Below are 24326 nucleotides of genomic sequence, written 5' to 3' on the forward strand. Positions count from 1 at the left end.
TGGAACAAGGGAGGGAAAGGACCACCGAGTATATAAACCGACTATGAACTGAAAGAGAGCGAGTCTCATTTCCCGTCCGTCGTGCTCGATGAGTTTCGACGGCAAATTGTCGTAGCGACGATTTCGAGTTTTCCTTCCGGTTGCCCTTCGTCTTTCCATCGCGAAGAAACGTCGGGAGAGTCAATTGATCGACCCTCTTCCAGATATTTGGTACGCGTTATCGCCATTTTAGACAATATTTTTTACATTCACATTTATTTTGCTCTGCTTTAAAATCACAGCAACCAATTCTCTTTTTCTTTTTCTTTTTTTTTTTTCTATAAATGCGCACCAATTATCATGTCACGCTCTTATTCCATTTCTCTCGAGACCGGCGAGACGAATTTCTGATTTTATTGATAACCGGTAAAAAGGAGAAAGGGTAAGTTGTGTGCGCATGAGCCGCGAGGGAAAGGAACCGGAGATTGTCGCGCAAATGAATTTGAAGTATTGTCATTCTACGTCTCTTCACCTGTCTCCGGTGGATCGACGTTCGTGCTTTCGCTCGCGGAACAGTTGAACCAGGTACGGTCTTTTTCCTCCCTCGTAGTCTTTTTTTTACCATCGTCGCGGTCTCGTTTCCGCTCATCTCTCTTCCGCCGAAAGTCGCTTTCTCGTGCGGCCGGCTGGATCGATGCGCCCAGCCGCATATTCGAGCTCAGCGACCGTACGAATTCGCCTGGTACAACGATAAATCGGAGTGAATGGAGAATCACAATAAGATTATCGATAGTAACGTTATCCTCTGTGGATGTCGATCGGACGATTTGTTTCGTTTCGCGAAACTGACTATGAAACCGAGAGACGGGATAGGAAACAGTTGTAGCTCTAGCATAATTGAATCCATGTAGCAATTCTCGCGGAATTACAATTTCAATGGTGGAACTCACTTTTAAAAATATTGCAACAAAATTAGTTGAAAAGCACATTGAGATCCAATTACCTTCAGCTGATTAATTTCCAGACGTTCGTCGCCGCTAAAAGAGTTACATTGACCGTTTCCCCTTTCTCGAAACAGCTCTCATTTCTCTTGCGTAGCAAGAATCTTTACCAAGTTTCAGGCCAAGTACAATAATATTATCACTGAGTTAAGTCATCTCGCAGTCGTCGCAAAGAATTCCCATTAAAGGATTTCAAAGGATAAGTCCGTGAAGAAATATTCCCGGCTCGGAACTCGGGTTAAATTATCGCGGAGTGTATTTGTTCCATTTTCTGCACCGGTACCGCTAAGCTGAAAAGAGCGCAGCCTTTTGACCTGAATACCGGAAGAGAGCCGTTTTAGCCGCATATAATGTCGCTAAATAAGGGCACTAAACGGTTTACCCCATCACGTCGCGATTAAGCGGCGACAAGATGCGATTTATCGGATTATCGGAAACCGGGATATATTGCCGCGTTATATAGAAAATTTCATTCGGCAGAAGCCGAGAAAACGTGGAGAGGAAAAAGACGAATAAAATATGAAAGTACATTTATAAGTTAAAACAGAATTTTCCTTGGCCACCGGAGACTTTCGTTATTACGGCTGGTCGGCCAATAAAACTAATCACACTCTTTAATTATCGTAATCCCAGGCATTATTCCACGCTGTTAAGCTTGGCACTAATCATCCGACGTAGAACGATTCCGCTTATCCGCCATGAACAGAGAACGTACGCTCTCTCGCAGTAGTACGAGTCAAGCGAATGGCCAGTCATCGGTGGATGATCAGGTCGGTCATTTCTGCGGTTACATAAAGTAATATAATTTTCTCTTTTTCTTTATCAATAAAGACATGTGTGTGACGACACTATTAGTTTTTATTAATATGCTATACATACGCCATTCAATTGTTTCAATTATATTAGTTATTTTTTAGTTTTATACTAAATTATTACAAAGCTCGCGCGCCATTATTTTCTTTATGAAAATCTGACGTAAATGGAAAGAAAAACGTTTATAAAAAGATGATTTTGTATAATAATTTTTCTTAGTATAAGAAAGATTTGCATTATCTCTATCAATATTTTTTAAAAATTTTAACCACCTTTACGAATGCATCTACCGATGCTTAATGGCTTTCGATTTCCTTCACACCGAGGACCGCGGCTATTCCGCAATACCGTAAATCGTGGAGAGCATCTAGTTGTCGGAGACCAGAGAAGAAGAGGGAGAGAGAATTAAAGTTAAGGGCAAACAGACTGCGAGCGGGAGGAAGCGAGGTCGAGCCCAAACCTCCCTTTTAAAACGCTCCCCGTGGTGAAATAAATTGGCGCCGGCGTGTTTACACGTTAGGGCGAAATTAAAATTCCTAAAGTGTTGCGAGGTAACGCTCGGTAGGAAGAGGCGGTAGGAAGAGCAGTGCCGGGAGAGCAATGCAGGGATAGCCGCGGAGAACAGGGATGGTGAACGTTGAAGTGCAAGAGGTGAAGAGGAGGACAAGCGCGCGCGCGCGCGAGCGCTCCGGATGTCGACGGCGGGTACCCGAAGGAGAGAGAGATGTGTTTAATTAATGACCGGACTAATTAAAAGCCCAAAGAAAAATACACTCGTGCGCGATCCGGGGGCGGGATATAACGGACCGCGCTAAAACGCTCGTCCGGTGATAATGCACAAAAGCGTCGCGCCGACGATGGTGACGACGAAGGAGGAAATGGAAACGAGTCGTCCTAATAAGTTCGCTCTGTTTCAATTACCTCCGACACCCGGTCGTTCCTTGGCCACGTCTGTATAACATTTTCTACAAAGTGAGTTCAAAGAAGCGTCGAAAAATTTACAAGAGATATCACACTTCAATAAGTTAAAAGATTTTATTAATAAAGGTACGCTTGCCAGAAAAAGAAAAGGAAGACGAACAATTATCAAAGTACGAATTGATACTCTGCTCTCTAGAATAAAATCGATAATAACGAAATATCTTGTGTGAATATTTCGTGATTATAACATTTCGAAGTATTTGCTTGTATCAGATGTTGCGTGCGTTTCGCAAATGCACGAAAACTGCTTCTGTCTCAAACTAGATTTCCGAGATATCGATCGAGCCTTATCGGGCTAGTTCGCGTGTACGCGTTCTATTACCCACCTCTATCTTTAGTATAATGATCATACCACAGTTTACCGATGAACAAACAAACACATCCTGTTAATGTATGAATCTTGCAGGGAGCAAACGCGGGTTCCCAGGTACAAACACATGTATCCGCGTACGTATCTGACGCCACTGCATATATCCGAGTACAGTATATATTATGCGCGCGCTAAGATAGTTCTAATTAAATAATTAATCGCTAATGAGAATTTGCTACATTTTTATATTACGGCACTCGGAAGATATATGTACGCGCTTTCTTATTGAAACTATCGCACATATTGTACACATGTACAATATTATATATATATATGTACATGTTGCATATATGTTAGATTCTGAAATATTAAAGTATCCGTTTACACAAAATTATTGTTTCAACAATAAACGTTGCGGAGTATTAATTATTTAGCGAACGGTGCGCATAACCATCATGGAAACGCGATCTCGTTGAATTCGTGGGAAATATGAAGCTCGAATAGCTCTCTGGCTGCGACCGATACATCATCAAACTCCGGAACTCAATTTATCGAGGAGACAGTAAGCTCGCAAAACAAAGTCTATGTGGGTATCGATGCCATTTGAAGATAATCTTGATACCAATGGGAAATTCCTGCGGCACAGAGACGCGACACACTGAAACAACAAAAAAAAGGAAATCCTCGACGACGCGGGGTTTTGCGTTACGAATGACGCGATGCTACTGTAAATAAAACGGTACGTTACTAATTTAGATTTCTGTCAGATAAAACCGTCCTGCAAAACATTCATCACAACACTCGTCATTCGATTGCGTTTCGATACAGCTCGATCCATCTTTGATTGCAACTAATAAAATGTATAACGCGTGATGGAATGTATGAAAGCGCGATCGACACTGCCATTATAAGGCAATAGGATTGTTACTATGTGCAAACAATGTCGCTTTCAAAAGGATTTTACACAAACATGTTTATTTATTATATATAACTGAAAATAATTACGATATAAGAAAAGATTCAAAAGAATAATTCCCACGTTTATTTTTTATTATTTTCATCGACATACGTCATAATCATATGATAATTAAAGCTATTTATTATATGCTACAAATGTCGTAGATCTAAGAAATTTGAAACTTAAACTTTTATAAATCATATTCACATAGCTCTCACACAATATATTGTTTTTTATATAAAAATTAGTTACATTTTACAAATCTATAAACCTCTTCTTTCGTTTTCGCAACATATCAAATATAAATATTAACATTTTAAAGAAAAAACGTACAATTGCTAATCATTGCAATATATATTCTTATCAATATGTTATTTATACCTACATCACAATCAGAGTCTGACAAACTTGTCTTCAATGAAATACGTGCACACGAATTTACTGTTCAAGTGATCGACATAGAATTTATCGGAGGTGAGAAAATCAGAAAATAGACATCGTGGACAAATAGTAATAGTATAGTACGAATAGCATTGCAATTTCGTGCAAGTTTTTGTTGAATTCTCCATTAAGGTCTTTAACTTAGCCAATTATCTAAAAAATTTTATTTGATTTTTCGGTGCTCTTTAAATATGCAAAACAAATTGTTTTATAATTACACTTCAACAGAATTAAATAATTCGTTCGGTCGTTTATCAATCTGGAATTGTATGCATATGAATGTATGACACAGTTAATGTAAATGCGATATAATAATATTCCAGTATGCACAGAGCCAAAGTTGAGTTCAAAATCATTAATGTAGTCAACAACTATTAGTTTCTCGAATAAACATTCGGTCGATTACAAAGCGGTCACGCAATTAATCAAACTGCGCTAAAATGGCCAGTTAATCGATTGATACTTGGCTAGTACTGTTCCTTTGCCAATTTGTTCAACTTACAGCCGCTACCTCTCGTACTGGTTATTCCAGTCAATGCAAACAAGCTTTATTAAAGTAGACTCACAATTCTCGAAGTGCGTTGGCATAAGCCTGGCGAATCCAATGACGGGAGTTACTGACAGAAGTGAACGCAACGTAAGAGTTGTAATCGCAACTACCATTCCTGACTGGGCTTACGCTCACGACGCCACGAATATACCAAACGTCGTTTTTCTCGAAGCATATGCCGCCTCCGCTATCCCCATCGCAAACACTTGAACCTGATAATTGTATACAATTACATATATTACGTATACTATTACGTAAACTATTTTATGTATTATGTATAAACTATAAATGTGGAATTTTTAACGTTTATGCATCTTTCTTCCATAACAGTATTATTCCAATCAAAATTGTATTATTTATACCATTCAACAATTATTATAATTATTCATATATACAATAATATTCTGAAGTTGCAAGTTCTATATAAAAAAATGCGATTAAATCTCACAACATAGATCTCACAACGTATGTACACATACATAAACTCACCGTTCAAACGACCGGCACAGAATTTGTCGGCCGTGAGGTATCCTCGGAATTCTCTAGGCACCTCGGACCTACACTGACGATACGGCACGAACGGCATGTCAATTTCGTACAAATTCTTAGTAGATTCGCCGTTAATGTTTTTACCCCAACCGACAACCTGAAAACAGAATTAAAGAAATGAGAGTTAATTAAAATATGTTAAGATAATTAATCAATTGATTCTTCTGATCAATATTCATCAGTGTTACCTTGCCAGAGTGTTGTACATTTAGCTGTTCCCTTTCGTACTTATTGTCCCAATCCATGCAGGCTGGCCTCACTAAAGTACTGAGTCGGAAAGATGTTTTTAATTTTAAAAGAGCTATATCGTCGGCATAATTACCTGCCGCTCCTATATATCTCTCGCCCGACCGAATGTTCTCGACTAACGATTTTTGAGCGTGATCATCTATAGCGTTCCAATCGCGAAAATATTTGCCGGCTCCAACGGCGTAATTAGATGCATCATTAATTTTGTTAAAAATATCATCATAAAAGCAGTGAGCAGCTACGAATGCACATGAAAAAGAATTAAAATAAGAATAAACATCAAAAGTAAAATAATTACTTTCTCGCGACGATTTACCTGATATGACGAGATTGTTGCTAATAAGAGTGCCGCCGCATATTTGTTCATACTTATCCGATTGTAATTTGGCATAAATACCAACATGCCAGGGAAATATTCCTACTTTAGCTTCATATCCATTTACAATTAAAGGTTGACCGCGTGCGATAGATGTCCCGCATTCTGATTAAATAAATAACTAGCAAAACATTGTTGATAGATCTATAATATTACGGTGATTACATAAGGCGACTGATCGCAAATCACAATAATCTTATATACGCAAGTATTGTCGAGAAAAGAATTGATGTGTGCATACTTTACTGATACACAATATTATTACGCGCGGAAAGTGTTTAATTTGTCATAACTTCTTCATTTTCAATCTGTATCAAATATATCTCAATAATAAATACCTGGTAGACAGCGAAAGATGTAATTATTCCATGTACCATCATCGAAGCATGTGATTTCCCTGTAACCTGGATCGGTTGTTATAGGTAATTTATAAGATGGTTTACAGGCGAGTGTAGCTTGTGTACCAGGCAATACAAGTTTGTCGCAGGACACTGTTTCTCCCTTACGGCTACAAAAAATATCTACGCTTGTGCTTCTTAATGGTGGACACATTTCTATAAAAATAAAAACATCAAAAGTAGTAAATGATAAATTTTACATCTTGTCTGATTTTATGATTAAACATGAAAAGTATTATTTATACATAAACTTTGCCTTATGTTTTCGATAGTGAATATTGCCAAGTGAACTTACTGAAACACGAAGGCGACGAGGACCATATCTGATTAATACAGACAGAAATCGCATTTCCGCTTAGTACATAATTGTTTTCACAACTATAAATAAGAATACTGTTGCGAGGGACTACATTACTAGGACTTTTGTCACAAGGCTTTGTACAACCATCCAATTCATAACGTCCGCCTTCTGGTTGTTTAGGCAGAAAACAAATATTCTCTAATTCTTTAGTCAATAATCGTCTCACGCTTTCCAGTAGTGTAAAGTCAACAGACTCCTGACATATAGATGCTAAAAATGCATAATGTTTAAATGTTTTTACTAATAGTAAAAATACTATTTCTCGTAATTGACAATAAAAAACTGGAATTTACATGAAGCCAAATTAATGTCCGCAATGATCACAAAAATGGTTTACAGATTGCTTCTTCAATGATGCCAAGTATCAGAATGTAACTAAGAATGACAACGTCGCAAATTGATAATAGCAATAGTAAAAATTGATGTAGAAATGTCAATATTTGCGTGTGTTATTCAGAGTGACTCTATAATTGCAAAATAATTATCATCTATAAGACATTAATATTTTAATGTCGATATAATAATGATTAATACGATTTTCTCGTGTTTAATGATTTATTTCAATGTTCCTGAAAGCTAACATTATGTAACTTCTTATTTTTATTACATCTTAAGAATGTAGAATTAACTTATTTAATAATCATCTACTAATATTTTAATATCAAAATATTTCGATACATATAATCAAAGTATTTAGATATTAAAATCACATATTATTTATAATTACGCGTTTCAAATTCCAACATCTAATATTTTTATTTAAATTAATTTCACTATTTGAGCCAGAGAATATGCCCGATTATTCTACGGTACAAAAGAGCATCGAATAAACATATGATTTTTAATTCCACACTTAAATTGTATTGCTACGTGAATGTTCACGAGCTTTTCGAAAAATTAAATCAAAACATTATGTAAGTTACTCACGTGACGGTAGTAAAGCCAGCAACGAAAAAAAAACCGAGAGTGTAACACAAGCGTTCATAACTGTAGACGCGCTGCCAATATGACAATTGTTATTCATGGTCAACAAGAAACTGGTCGTGGAATTCACTACAAGACTGATCAAAACTCAGAATATTCACTATAGATGGTCTCGCGACGTCGATTAGCATCATAACAGGAAAAGGCTTGCAAATAAAATCATCAGCAAAGTAATATTTCTGGGATTTTTTATGACGAAATAACTATTTTATAAATATTTTGAACGCATGTTACTAAAAGAGACATATTTTAAAGCCGAAAAAATAATTTTATTTGTAAAATTGTGATATTTTAAAAGTAATAGTAGATGATAATAATTAGTGAGTTTATTCTTCATTTTTTATTGTTTAAATTTTTAATTATTATACATAAATCTCTCTCAACATTTAAAAAAAAAAACAACATTGTATAGAATTTGATTTATTTATATAGCGGAAACTAAAAACAATTACACAAATATGCAATCTGTTTAATTCATTATTTATGCTGTGGAAATTAAAGTAAAGCTGTAAAAGACTTGCAATGAGATGCGTTTACAATTCACAATTTTAAAATAGTTATACGTTTTGCACAGTGAGAAAATAATATGCCCAATATAAAATAGATAAATGTTAATAAAAAGTAATCTGAAGCAATATATTCTCATGATATTCTCCTTTTCTTGTACTGGCAGTAGTTCTTATCCCAAAGAACGTAATTTTGCAACAGCATAGGCCGAATATAAAGACGACAGCGATATGCTTTAACCGACATATACTAAATAATTCCCGGATTCCCTTACGTTTGGCTTATTTGTTACATACATCACATACTGGAGCTGTGCAACAAACAAGAAATCTTATGATATTGTATAACGCTACATAATATGCCGATATATAGGTATAAAGATAATAGAGTTCTCTTGTCGAAGTTCCTCACTTAAGCGAATAAGATAAATAATATCTAGACAAACATAATGTGAGAGTGAATGAGAATAGTGATAAAAAATTAATCCTAATGATTCGAATATTATGATATATCATCGACCACAAGCGCAAAATGTAAGTGCAAATAATAAGAGAAATCTGTATTATAAGAAGATTGCTGCAAGTTTTTATTATTTGATCTTGAGAGATCACGGTAAAATTAACAATGAAAAAACAAACTTGATTTTTAAATTTGAATTTGATAATCTTATATATAAGATTAAATTAGATAATAAGACAATATATTTCACGTTATTAAATTGACACAAGACGGTGGATAAAAGAGGTAAATTTTGACCTAAAAAGTATAATGTAAATTATACATATAATCTTACTTCTTTTTTAAATTGCTAAAAACATTGATAACATTTTTATTTTTCTAAAGCGAAAAAGACACTGACAAACAGTTGTCTAAATCTAATTCTAAATAAAATTGTTCTTTTTATTTATTTATTTGTAAGCATATATTTCAAATAATTAGTAAAATTATTAAAGGTGTTTCATTATATGTTTTAAAAATTATAATCCACACATTGCAAACATTTATAAAGAATACTTGCCATTTATAAGATAAAATTATTTTAGTATAAAAAGCAGTTATATATTGCACAGATCTTTCAATTACTATCATCTTTCAATCACTATATTTAAATTTTCTTCAACTATTATTAAAAAAAGATGTATGAATGTCATTTTTACAATATTTTATATATGCTGTTATCTTATGGATATTACATCTACATTCGTCTGATATCTATTACAAGTTGGATTATACGGCCGCAACATATACGGACATATTTTCTGCATCTGGTAACTCACAATTCTTAAAATGCGTTTGCATAAGCCTGGCGAATCCAATGAAGGGAGTTACTGACAGAAGTGAACGCAGCGTAAGAGTTGTAATCGCAACTACCGTTCCTCACTGGGCTTAAGCTCACGACGCCACGAAGGTACCAAACGCCGTTTTTCTCGAAGCATATGCCGCCACCATTATGTCCATCACGAACCTGAAAATTGTACAATTACATATATTTTTCTTAAATATAATGAATTATTAACTGAAAAAGCGTACACACATTTTTCTTTTGTGAAAGCATTAGGTAAGAATCATTACTATGTCATTAAAGTTATATTATTTGTCATCAAATGCACACCATCAATCATTATAATAAATTTGAAAAAACGCATAAACAACGTGCGTACAATAAATCTTACAATTATTCACGCATATCAAACTCACCGTTCAAGTGATCAGCACAGGCTTATCGTTCGTGATAAATCTTCGGAATTTTGAAGACATCTCGGACAAACACTGATGATACGGTATGTATGACATATGACATTAATTTCTTATAAATTATTGGTGGATTCGTCGTTAATATCTTTACCCCAGCTGACAACCTGAAATCAAGAAATGTGTATACACACATATCCGTTTTTCTTCTTTATAATTCTTCTGCTATTCTTGAATATCTGAGAAACAGAGCATTTTTTAATCATATGTCACAAAAATTAGATAACACATTTTCTCGTATAATCTATTCTTAAATGTATGCATATTATGTGGCAATTAATAAAAATAATGTAACGCGCAGTCAAACTTTAATTCAAAATTACGTCGTTAATGTAGTTAGCAACAATTAGTCCTTTCCGAATGTGTTCGCACTTTTGCTCGACTGCAATGCGTCCACATGTAGCCATCCTACATAAAATTATATTGTCATATAATTTAAATCTGAAATTAGAAATAGATTTGGGTTAAGTTAGAATTTTTCGGGGTGCAGGGACGAAACCCCTTATAAATTAATCTGCTAAGAGTGCGCTCTATTAAATGTATATGGTGTCGGAAAATTATGTTTTATTCAGTAAATCTTTTTCATTAAATATTTCAAAAATTACACGAGACCGCCAAATAAAACAAAGTGAATATTAATCAGCAACCTCACTCTTACAACATATGTGAAGATCAAGATTATTGGCGAAGTGTCCGTTAATGTAAATAATTACTCTTTCTCGTAATTAATAATTTACTTCAATGTTTCTAAAAGAACATCTAAAAAAATGTTGTATACTTGTGTTTATATACTTACAATTAGTCTGTTTAGCGGTATTTAAGAATAGAACTACATCAAGGATATAAGAATAAAAAATATGAAGTTGCACATATAGCAGAAGCAATGCCGTACTTGTATAAAAAAATTGGCTTATTAATTAGTTATACTTATTGTACAGTAAAAAATTTGGTAAATATTCTAGTTTAAGTTTAATGTGTACTCTTTACTCTACATTTTATATAATACAATATATTAAAATATATAAGTTATAATGCATTTTATAAGTTATTAATCTTTTGATGATTTTATTTTTGATCTGTATGTCAAAATGACTAGAAGAAGCAATTTATAATAGGTCATAGAAAGTCACAGGTTATACATAGCATTTGAAAATGCGGATTTATTTTATTGAAAAGACAAAAAAAATTTAAAATTAATAACTTAAGATAACTTCACAATTATATAAACTCGTACAATGCTTTCTTTTATATGGGAGATTTAAGATAATAATAATAAATAAATTTAAAGATAAAAATACATAAGTATTATTATAATTTATTAAATAATTCAAACTTTCTATATAGTGTGAAATTTTATGTGATCGATATTATTCCCTTTCTATTAATATCTTTAATAAATACGTGAGAAAACAATTATATAGCAATATAAAAACAAAAATAACAACTTTATCATTTATTTTGTCAAACACATGTTACAACACAATACAGTAATTATAGCGCTTTATTATTAAAACTTTCTGTAATTCGCATATCATAATTCGCATATCATAATTTTTTTAATCAATATTTATATATATGTATATATATCAATTTCACATAGCATCATGTTTTTAAAATAAAAACCAACCTTCTCACGTAAGTCTTAAAAATTGTAACTTGTTTCGCATTTTTTTAACCAATATTAATATTTTAAAGAAGATATACTATTATTTATGCCAGTATTATATTTCCTTATTATTAGTATTTTGTACATCACATTTACTCATCTAACGTTATTATTAAATGCGATAATGTCCGTATTCCATGCATTCAACAACTCATTGCCCTCAAAAAACAATCTTGTTACTCATTATTGATATAAATCTCGTAAATCCAATCACGGAAGCGACTGACGTAGATAAAATCAGAATACAAGAAGTAATTGCAAGTATTTCTTGGAAAGAGATAAGGCGAGTAACTTAGGCTGGCGACACCACGAAGATACCAAATACCATTCGTTTTAAAGCATAAGCCACTACCGGTATTTTCTTCGCAAACATTTGAACCTGACAATTGCGCAATTATTTTTATTAAGTATAATTATGTGAAAAACTACTGAAAAAATATGCATTCTTCTCTTTCTCATAATAAAGAGTTGTTATCAAAATTTATCTCAACAAATTGAATCATTACGATAATTTCAAAAAAATTCCTAACTAACATGAATAAATCTCCCAATTATTTTCACATACACAAACTCACCGTTCAAACGGCGGGCGCAGAATCTGTCGGCTGTAAGGCGATAATGCACATCTCGAGACAGTGCGGACAAACACTGTTGGTACGGTACGTATAACATATTAAATTCTTGTGATTTATTGGTGAATTTGCGGTTAACATCTCTATGCCAGTTGACAATCTAAAATTAAGAGATGAATATACCAACGTATTCGTTTCTTTTTCTTTATAATACCTTTTCTATTCTTTAATATCTAAAACGGAGCATTATTTAATCGTGACCCATAAAAGTTAAATAACATTTTTTCGTATAATCTATTGTTAAATGTATACACATATACGTGGCAATTAATAAAAACACTATGAAACAATGTATCAACAATCACACAGCCAAAGTTTAATTCAAAATTATGTCGTTAATGTAGTTAGCAACAATTAAATCTTTCCAAATGCATTCGCACCTTTGCTCAATTACAATGTCCGCATGTAGCTGCGCAATTAATTAAATTGAATTAAAGTAATCAATAAATTAATTTACACGAGTGATACTTGAGTAATATTACCTTGCCAGCTTGTCCTTCTTGTAGCTGCTCTCTTTCGTACTGATTGCTCCAATCCATGCAGACGGGCCTTACTAAAATAGTCAGCTGAAAAGATTTTTTCAGCTTCAACAAGGCTATGTCATTTCGGTAATTATTCCTAGAACGTAAGAATCTATCCTTGATTTGGATATTTTCCACCGATGACTTCTGGACGTAATCTTCGTCCTCTTTAGCATCCCAATCATGATAATATTTGCCGGCGCCCACAGCAAATTTCGATTCATGAACTTCTTCGAAAAACTCAAAGTAAAAGCAGTGAGCCGCTAGGAATACATATGAAGAAAGTAAATATTAATAATGATATAATTCATATCCCCAACAATTTACCTGATATGACAAGATTGCTTTTAATGAGAGTGCCACCGCATATCGGCATATATTCGCCCGTATTTTTCTTGACGTAAATACCAACATGCCAGGGAAATACTTCGAGTTTTGTATGGACCTTATTTGGAGCGTTACCATCTGCGTAGTTTTTACCGCATTCTAATTAAACAAAATATTGTTCATATTTTTTATAATTCAACGGTGACTACATAAACCGACAATTACATAGTCATAAATTACAAACCAAAATAGTATTAAAATTATAATTTTAATTTATACACATACCTACACACAGCAAAAGAAGAAAAGGAAGAGCAGAGAAACACTGATTTTTAATATAAAAAAGATTTGTTAGTTATTAATAGATAATATCTTTGAATATTTACAAAGAATGTTTAATTCGTCGAGTTTTTGTCTTCGTATATCGAAGCATATGAAGTAAATGATAAATACCTGCTATACAGGGAATGATGTCGTTATCCCACAAACCATCATCGAGACATATGATCTCCCTATAAGCCGAATCCCTATAACCCGTTAAAGATAATGTATAAAATGGTTTACAAGCAAGTGTAGCTTTTGTACCCGGTAATACATTCTTGGTGCAAGACACCGTTTCATCCTGATAACTGCAAGAAATGTCTACATTTGTGCTTCTTAACGGTGAACAGATTTCTACGGAAATAAACATAGAGAAAGATAAATGATACATATTATATCCTGTATAATTTATCAAATTATTAAATAAAAAAATATTTTGTTACTGCATTCGTGATTTAATACTTTCAAAAATATATAATACATTGTCGAAACAAACTTACTGAGACACAAAGGCGGTGTAGTCCATTTCTGATTGATGCAAATCGAAACGGTATTTCTACTCAACATGTAGTTGTGTTTACAAGTATAAGAAAGAACGCTAAATTCGGGAATTAGATCATTAGGAAGTTTACTACAAGGCTCAGCGCAACCAATCAATTCGTAATGTCCACCTTCCGGTTGTTCAGGCAGGATACAATCACGCGAATTCGATGATCTATTCTCGTTTGTGTTTTCAACATGAGTATTAGTTCGATTAAACGAGACAGTTTGGAGTGCCTCTTGACGAACGCTGAAATAATTGATCCGATCTAGTAAACTATTTTGAAGTGCATCTTGCCGAAAACTATTGACAGGATATGCAATGTAGTACTCATTACGAGCATTGAATAAAGGTGAATTATCAATACTGTAATAACTATCGGAATGTTCTAAGAGCCTATTTAAGCGACTCACACTTCTCGAAGTGAGTTGGCATACGCCTGGCGAATCCAGTGACGAGAGTTACTGACAGAAGTGAATGCAACGTAAGAGTTGTAATCGCAATTACCGTTTCTGACTGGGCTTACGCTCACGACGCCACGAAGATACCAAATACCGTTTTTCTCGAAGCATATGCCGCCGCCGCTATCCCCGTCGCAAACACTTGAACCTGATAATTGTATACAATTATTAGATAATCTGAAATCGTAAGTTCTATGTAAAAAAATGCGATTAAATCTCACAACTTATGTACACATACATAAACTCACCATTCAAATGACCGGCACAAAATTTATCTGTTGTTATAAAGCCTTCGAAATCTCTAGGCACCTCGGACCTACACTGATGATACGGCACGAACGGCATGTCAATTTCATGCAAATTCTTAGTTGATTCGCCGTTAATGTCTTTGCCCCAACCGACAATCTGAAAACAGAGTTGATAAAATGAGAGTTAATTAAAATATGTTAAGATAATTAATCAATTGATTCTCACGATCAACACTAGATCAGTGTTACCTTGCCAGACTGTTGTACATTTAGTTGTTCTCTCTCGTACTGATTGTCCCAGTCCATGCAGACAGGCCTCACTAAGGTAGTGAGCTGGAAAGATGTTTGTAATTTCACAAGGGCTATGTCATCGGCGAAATTACCTCTTCGTCCTATATATCTCTCGCCCGATCGAATGCTCTCGACCAATGATTTTTGAGCGCTTTCATCTGTAGCATTCCAATCGCGAAAATATTTGCCGGCTCCAACGGCGTAATTAGACGCTTTACTAATTTTGTTAAAAACCTCATCATAAAAGCAGTGAGCAGCTACGAATGCACATAAAAAAATTAAAATAATAATAAACATCAAGAGTAAAATAATTACTCTCTCGCGACGATTTACCTGATATGACGAGATTGTTGCTAATAAGAGTGCCGCCGCATATTTGTTCATACTTATCCGATTGTTTCTTTTTATAAATACCAACGTGCCAGGGAAATACTCCTACTTTGGTTTCATATCCATTTACGATTAAAGGCTTGCCGCGTGCGATGGATGTTCCGCATTCTAATTAAATAAATAACAAGTAAAAAATTGTTGATAGATTTATGAAATTACGATGATTACATAAGCCGACGGATCGCGAATCACAATAATCTTATATACGCAAGTATTGTCGAGAAAAAGAATCGATGTGTGCATACTTTATCGATAGACAATATTATTAAGCATGCGCGGAAATTATTTAATTTGTCATGACTTCTTCGTTTTTACTCTGTGTCAAATATATCTGAATAATAAATACCTGGTAGACAGCGAAAGATGTAGTTATCCCATGTACCATCATCGAGGCATGTGATTTCCCTGTAACCTGGATCGGTCGTTATAGGTAATTTATAAGATGATTTACAGGTGAATGTAGCTTGTGTGCCAGGCAATACAAATTTGTTGCAGGACACTGTTTCTCCGTTACGACTACAGGAAATATCTACGCTTGTGCTTCTTAACGGTGGACAGATTTCTATAAAAATAAATACATCGAAAGTAGTAAACGATAAACTTTATATTTTATCTGATTTTATGATTAAACAAGGAAAGTATTGCTTGTACATTAACTTTGCCTTATGTTCTCGATAGTGAATATCGCCAAATGAACTTACTGAGACACGAAGACAACGAGGACCATGTGAGATTAAAACAGACGGAAATCGCGTTTCCGCTTAGTAAGGTAAACGTCCCAATAGCCGGACATGTAACGATACTAGTACGATTTTGCTCAATTTTTATAAGTACTCACGGTTTTTAATGATTTAATTATGTAACCAATTGAAAGGTAAAATATAAAAGCTTATTATTAACGCATAACAGACATGAAAAGTGTTTAAATTATTTTAATAGTAATAAAAATTTTAAAGCATGCAAATGAACTAACATCCGGACACATCGAAAATGCTTGTCCCAGTTACTAAACTTTTTCGTCCCAATATCCGTCCCAATATACGGACACGTTTATCATGTAAATAAAATGAAATGATTTCTAACGATTTTGTATATATAGTAACTATAATTTATTTATAAACTTTATTATAAATTATATATTCAGAAATATAACTTTTTTATAATTATAAAAATATAATCTTTTTATAATGATTTTATAATAGATAGTATTGAGATTTATTTTCCATCTCTGACTTTCTTTAAATTATTTTTTCAGTTTTTTTCTTCATCGTACTTTTAGATATTCTTTTTGGTCATAATAAAGCCCTTTTAAATGATGAAGAAACCATTTCTCTCAAATAAATGTTCTCTAGATCATGATCTGTATATCAGAAGGAATGAATCACAAGAAAATCAAGAGAAAATTTAAAATAGTATTTGTTATTTATTAAAATACTTACGGAATTCATCTTAAGAGTAATTAAATAGTCCGATTTAATTATTGGTACTTTCTAATCATGTGTCATCGAAGCGAGTTGTACTGGTAACTAAACACACGATCAGTTACTGGGCAATCACGTAAATTACTGCACCAGTAACTAAATTTGCAAAATTTGCCAAAAAAATATTGTTTATATCAATTAAAAACATTTTTATAATTATTCTACATCTTCTTCGACTTGAATAATGTTCATAAAACTTTGTTTATAAGATAAAAACACGGAATATAATAAAAATCATTTTAATAAGTAAGACGAATTTTCTTAAGAAAATTTTAAGAGCGTTCTCAAAATATGTCCTTCGTCTAATTACGTAACAAATTTACCTTTTTATTGGATGTTAATTTTTATAATATTTAAAAATGTCTTACTATATAAATATCCTTAAATTAAAGATTTTGCAATAAAATTTTGATATTATAATAAATAATTCATTTGAGATTAATAATGATAAATTTTCATGTAAATGTCCGGATATAGGGACATGTCCGGCAATCGGTACTTTTACCTTACATAATTATTTCCACAACTATAAATAAGAATACTGTTGCGAGGGACTCTATCATTAGGATTTTTGTCACAAGGCTTCGTACAACCATCCAATTCATAACGTCCGCCTTCTGGTTGTTCAGGCAGAAAACAAAAATTCCAAAACTCATTTGGTAATGCATCATACATGCTTGCAGTTATTATAGAGGAGACTGTCGAGGCACTAACCTCCTGACATACAGATGCTAAAAATGCATAATGTTTATGTAAATGTTTCTACTAAAACTTGGAAAAATTTATAATTTTTGATGTATAAATATTATAAGTCAATTTTTTTACTATTCGCCCGATTTTTTTCCAATAATATACAGAGAAACGCATTGAAAAGAAATATAAGTTTTTAATTAAAATATATTATTATGCTTGCTCGCAAATTTCTACAGTTGTTCTTAAAATTGAATTTTGTAAAGCACAACCATGCCAGAAATAACAGCAAAAATATGAATCAAAACGTTATAAACGTACTTACGCGATGGCAGCAAAACTAACCATAACGACACAGTCACCAAAAATGCAATATATGCGTTCATAATTATAAATGCACTGTCAATATATAAATATATAAACGTTTCTCGTAATTGATAATAAGGAACTGGAATTTACGTCAAGCCAAATAAATATTTGCAATGATCCACACAAATGGTCTACAGATTGCTTTCTCAACGATGCCAAGTATCATAATGTAATTAAGAATGGGTGCATTCAGCAGAAGAAACTCCTTACTAACAATCGAACGTCATTAACTTTTATTTTCAGAACCAAAAAGTCAATGTAGAATGTTGATAAGATTGTCGTCTTATCAATTCAGCAGTTGTTTTGCTGAACACGACCAATGACACCATCGCAAATTGATAACAACAACAGTAAAATGTAGAAATGTCAATATTCTGCGCGTGTTATCTAGAGTAATTCTATAACTGCGAAATAATTATCATCTATAAGACATTTTGATATCGATATAATAATAATTAATAGGATTTTCCTGTGTTTAATGATTTATCTCGATGCTCTTGAAAGTTAATTATGTAACATGAATTTAGACAGCAAAATCTACGAGCAACATTACCATTTACTTGAAAATATTTAAACAGCTCAACAACAAGATGCAAATATCTGATTACATGTTAAACACTGCACATTCTACTATAGACGCAAAAAATTTCCTTATATTATGTAGAAAAATTAAGATAAATTAATATTAATTAACTCTGAATAATTCTACATTTCATATTTTATAATACAGTATATTTAAATATGTAAGTTGTAATGCATTTCATAAGTTATTAATCTTTTGATGATTTTAGTTTTGATTTGTATACCAAAATGACTAAAAGAATCAATTTATAATAAATTGTGGAAAGTCACAGGGTATATAGCATTTGATTTATTTTATAGAAAAGACATAAAAAAACTTTAAAATTATAATAACTTGAGACAACTTCACAATTATATAAACTCGTACAATGCTTTTTTTTATATAAGGAATTTAAAATAATAATAATAAATAAATTTAAAGATAAAATTACATAAGTATTATTATAATTTATTAAATAATTATTCAAGCTTTCTATACAGTGTAAAATTTTACGAAATTGATATTATTCCATTTTTATTAACATTTTTAATAAATACTTATTAAAAAAATAATTATGCAGCAATATAAAAACAAAAGTAACAATTTTATTATTTATTTCGTCGCAAACATATGTTACAATACAATATAGTAATTACAGCGCTTTATTATAAAAACTTTCTGTAATTCGCATACGTATCATAATTTTTTAAATCGATATTTATATATATATGTATATATATCAATTTCACATAACATCATGTTTTCAAAATAAAAGCCACCCTTATCATGTAGTCTTTAAAACTGTAACTTTTTTTTGCATTTTTTCAATCAATATTAAAATTTTAAAGAAGATATACTATTATTTATGCCAATATAATATTTCCTTACTATTATTTTGTACATCACATCTACTAATTTAACATTATTATTAAATGCGATAATGTCCATATTCCATGCATTCGACAACTCACTGCCCTCAAAAAACAATCTTGTTACTCATTGATATAAGCCTCGCGAATCCAATCACGGAAGCGACTGACGTAGGTAAATCCAACATACGAGTTGTAATCGCAAGTACCTCTTTTGTTAGGACTTACGCTGACGACACCACGAAGATACCAAATACCATCCTTTTCAAAGCATAAGCCACCACCGCTATCTCCTTCGCAAACACTCGAACCTGACAATTGCGTAATTATTTTTATTATGTATAATTATGAAAAACTAATGAAAAAAATATGCATTCATCTCTTTCAAAGTAACAAAGAGTTGTCATCATCAAAAATTATCTCAACAAATTGAATCGTTATGATAATTTCAAAAGAATTTCATATATAACTAACATGAATAAATCTCACAATTATTTACACATACACGAACTCACCGTTCAAACGGCCGGCGCAGAATTTGTCGGACGTGAGGTATCCTCGGAAATCTAGAGGCACTGCGGACAAACACTGTTGGTACGGCACGAACGGCATGTCAATTTCCTGTAAGTTCCTGGTGGATTCACCTCTAATGTCTTTGCCCCAGCCGACCACCTGAAATCACGAAGTAAGCTCACGAGTCCGTTCTATTTTCTCTTTACGTTTGATTCTCCCTCGCTCCCTGAACACGCGAAACGAGCCGTTCTCTAAACCTGTACTCCGCAAAAATTAGATAGTCTATTCGATAGTACGTAGATCCATCGAAAATGTGCGCATGTATGTTTATCAATTAAGACAAACACGATAAAACGATGTCTCAACATACACGCGACCAAAGTTTAATCCAGAACCATGTCGTTAATGTAATTAATAGCTATTAGTTTTCCAAATATATTTTCGCTTGGCTACCCTCGCGATTAATTACGACGATCAATTTCTCATGACTGATATTAAATCAGCGTTACCTTGCCGAGTTGTCCTAGTTGCAGCTGTTCCCTTTCGTATTCGTTGTCCCAATCCATACAAACTGGCTTCACTAAAGTAGTCAGCTCAAAGGATGTTCTTAATTTTAATAAAGCTATGTCGTCGGCGAAATTACCTCTCGCCCCCAAGTATCTGCCGCCCAATTGAATACTCTCTACCAACGACTTCTGAGAGTATTTCTCTCTCTCGTTCCAATCACGGTACTTTTTGCCGGCGGCCACAGCATAATTCTGTGAGCTACTAAGTTTATTGTAGACCTCATCGTAAACGCAGTGGGCCGCTGCGAATATAGGCGAAAAGAGTGAACAATAAGAATTTAATCATCTTTACACGCGATAATTTACCTGTTATGACGAGATTGCTACTAATGATAGTGCCGCCACATATCTGTTCGTACTCTTGATCCGTATTCTTGGTGTAAATACCAACGTGCCAGGGAAATTTACCTATTTCAGCTTCGAATCCGTTTACGATTAAAGTGTTACCGCGTGCAGTGGTCGTTCCGCATTCTAATTGTGAACAAAAAAAAATATATTTTTATACCTTTCGCTAAAAAAATATGTCTTATATTTTGTAAATATTTTTGCTTTTTATATTTTTTTAATAAAGCGATTACGTAAACCACCGGATTACAAACTGAAAAAAATCTCGAAACTATAATCTTGTAATGTATACAAATGTTAATTACTAAAGCAAAAAATTGTATTGTACGTATTTAGTTTTTTAATAATTGCATGCAAAGAGGATATTTAATTCATCAATATTTTTTCTTCTTTTATTAGAAATATGCGAGAAATATGCGAGAAATATGCGATAAATACCGGGTAGACAACGAAAAAGGCGACGATCCCATAAACCATCGTCAAGACACGTGATCTCTCTGTAAGCCGGATCGTTCGTTAAAGGTAATTTATAAGATGATTTACAGGCGAGTGCAGCTCGTGTACCAGGCTGTATACGCTCGCTGCAGGACACTGTTTCTTCCTTGTAGCTGCAGGAAATGTCTACGCTTGTGCTGTTTAACGGTGGGCAGACTTCTACGAAAGTAATAAATAAAGAGAAGGTAAAAATAATAATTTTTATATTATACAACACACATTTTTAAATTTTTTGTTATTAAATAAATAAATTACTTTTATCATATAAACTTTGCCTCAACAATATATATTTAACAATAAATATGATCATAAAATAAACTTACTATAACACGAAGGTAGTTCGGACCATTTGTTGTTGACGCAAACGGAAATGCTGTTTCCGCTCAGTAAATAATTGCTTTTACAACTGTAAGTGAGGATGCTTTTTAAGGGAACTGCATCGCCAGGACGTTTAGTGCAACCATTGCAATCATCCAATTCATATTGTCCATTTTCCGGTTGTTCAGGCAAGACACAGCCATTTTGACTAAATCTATTCCTATAATTCCGCAAATATGTATTTAATCGTAAATATAAATCTGAGATTTATATTACAAAATAAAAAAATGAAGAAGGCGATTAAAAAGAGAACAAAGTTCAAATAAAATCATGTTATTATCGAATTCATTTGTATGTATGTTTATCAGACGCATGCAAATTAAAGACGCACATGCAATTAAAGAAGTATTTAGCTTACGTAACACAAAACGCTTCGTCGCTAGCATCGCGACAATCAACGTTTTGATTGCATCTAACGCTTTGCGGTAAGCATTCGTTACTCTTGCAATGAAACTCGTTGTCTCTGTTTAATAATAATAATTAAAATTTTTTCATCACATACTTGAATTTGTGATTTAACATAAGAATAAGAGACATTTATTTTTCCATTTATATTGATAAGAAATTGAATGTTTTTAATTGAAACAAACCTGCATCGTTGATTTTGCGAGTTTCCGTTTGGATCTGATATACGATCATCCGGACCATGAGGACGATCTCTTTCATTGGGACGGGGTTCATAAGTATTCTCATTTTCAGATGGTCTTTCGATGTTTACTCCGTTCCAGCCCGGAGGATGTCTATTTAATCCTGGAGGACCGCCGCCCGCTAATCCGGGAGGCCCGCGACCACCTGGTGGTCCTCTGCCACCACCTTTCCATTTATTATGACCCGGTGGTCCGGAAGAACCATCGCCCCCGCCCTGCTTGTTATGACCAGGTGGGCCATTTGCGGTTGCCACGTATTGATCAGGGGAATTGTACACAGTGTCATATACACGACCGTCATTTTGAGTGGATGCTAAAAGTTAAGTATAATTTCTGCGTAAATGCTTTTACACATTCTCGAAAGATACTTCGTACTGATTGTACATATATATGAAAAAATTTAAATAATGCCATATTAAAATCCTCGATTATTCGTGCTTAAAGAAAACAGAAAGACAAAAACAATTGGATAAATATAATAAGCTAAAGAGCCATATGCTAAAGTTCTGTACTGAATTCATATATTATATATATTAAATGCATAAAAAACATACGTTTCGGTTTTGGCCATTCTCAGTATTCACAAAGTCAAAAGTATACCGCACGCAATATCACATTTTATATGTAAAGACAAACAATAATATGAACTTATGTCTAATACGTCATATATAGTCGATTATTTAATATAAAAATGTGACCCTGATCTTCCAGAGGACAAGTCTCTGTTAAATGATGCGTAAATCAAGAATGTTAAAACTGGTTACTAGCGTTTGCTTTTCAGTAGATAAACGATTAAAAATGTATACTTTTTATGTATTTAATGTATTAATATATGAATTCAGCATGGAGACCGTATGGCTCTTTAGCTTATTGTATTCATCCTTTATTATTTATTTAAAATAAGAGAGTCTGATTATAAATAATTTATTATTTTTTAATTTTGTTAAAAACAATTGGATAATGTGGTAAAAAAAACTCGAGTAAAAAACTGATTAATAATCTGATTGATCGTATCTTTTATAAAAAAGAAGATATATGTATACAGAAAAGAGAATGACTTTTACACATATGTGTATGATTCAAGGTTTAATAATGCATGAATACAGTGTTGTACGATCGCTTCGAATCTTGATTATAGCCTCTCAATGTAAGCTAGTACGGGTATTTGTGGCCCCGATCCAGTTTATAAATATTCAATCGTCATTCAACATAGATAGAAATCATGTTTCTTGGTTTCTTTCGCATGTTTTAAATTTATTATGTGTAATTTTAAATACGAACAAATTATTTAAAAACATCTTGAAGTTAAATATTTTGATCGCACGTTGTACACGCAATATTTGATTATAAATAATTATTCGGTTATAATTATTCGATTTAGATTTTATCGTATAATATCATTTTCATTTATATAAATTCCATAACTTGCCCAATTATTTGACAATACAACGCATTGAATAAAAATATGATCTTTTAATTTTGCAATTAAATCACTATGTCATTATGCAGAATCACAAGCAACCGCGGCCGTTTTTCGCACAAAACTCCGTGGAACACGATTGTGTCAGGAACGACACCAGGGTTTTACATGAAAACGTTATATAAGTTACTCACACGATGGCAATAAAACCAACAACGACAGAATCACCGAGAATACAACGCGTACATTCATATCTGCAGACGCGTCGCCGACATGGTACGATCATAGTCAACAAGAAACTGATCTTGGTGGGACCTAAGCTAGGTCCAATCGACACTCGGAATACCCCACGATAATCTCCATATTATTTCGACGAGTGGTAAC

The 24326-nt window shown here is 33.1% G+C and overlaps 1 protein-coding gene across 1 annotated transcript; it reads right to left on the minus strand.

Moving 5' to 3' along the window:
• Positions 1-4253: 4253 nt before the first annotated feature.
• On the minus strand, positions 4254-24267 carry LOC115233017. The gene is made up of 24 exons (XM_029803227.1): positions 24137-24267; positions 22466-22835; positions 22234-22338; positions 21821-22035; positions 21441-21656; positions 20964-21128; positions 20601-20899; positions 20094-20250; positions 19705-19889; positions 16309-16423; positions 15954-16169; positions 15551-15715; positions 15176-15474; positions 14927-15083; positions 14631-14826; positions 14177-14520; positions 13809-14030; positions 13356-13514; positions 12990-13291; positions 12443-12607; positions 9787-9922; positions 5771-6069; positions 5523-5679; positions 4254-5245 (listed from the first exon to the last, which is right to left on the minus strand). Exons 1-24 carry the CDS (start codon positions 24192-24194, stop codon positions 5046-5048), a joined length of 4902 nt encoding a protein of 1633 aa, XP_029659087.1. The 5' UTR covers positions 24195-24267; the 3' UTR covers positions 4254-5045.
• Positions 24268-24326: the final 59 nt, after the last annotated feature.

This window comes from Formica exsecta, unplaced genomic scaffold, assembly GCF_003651465.1.
Source record: "Formica exsecta isolate Colony F162 unplaced genomic scaffold, ASM365146v1 scaffold155, whole genome shotgun sequence".
Taxonomy (NCBI): Eukaryota; Metazoa; Arthropoda; class Insecta; order Hymenoptera; family Formicidae; genus Formica; species Formica exsecta.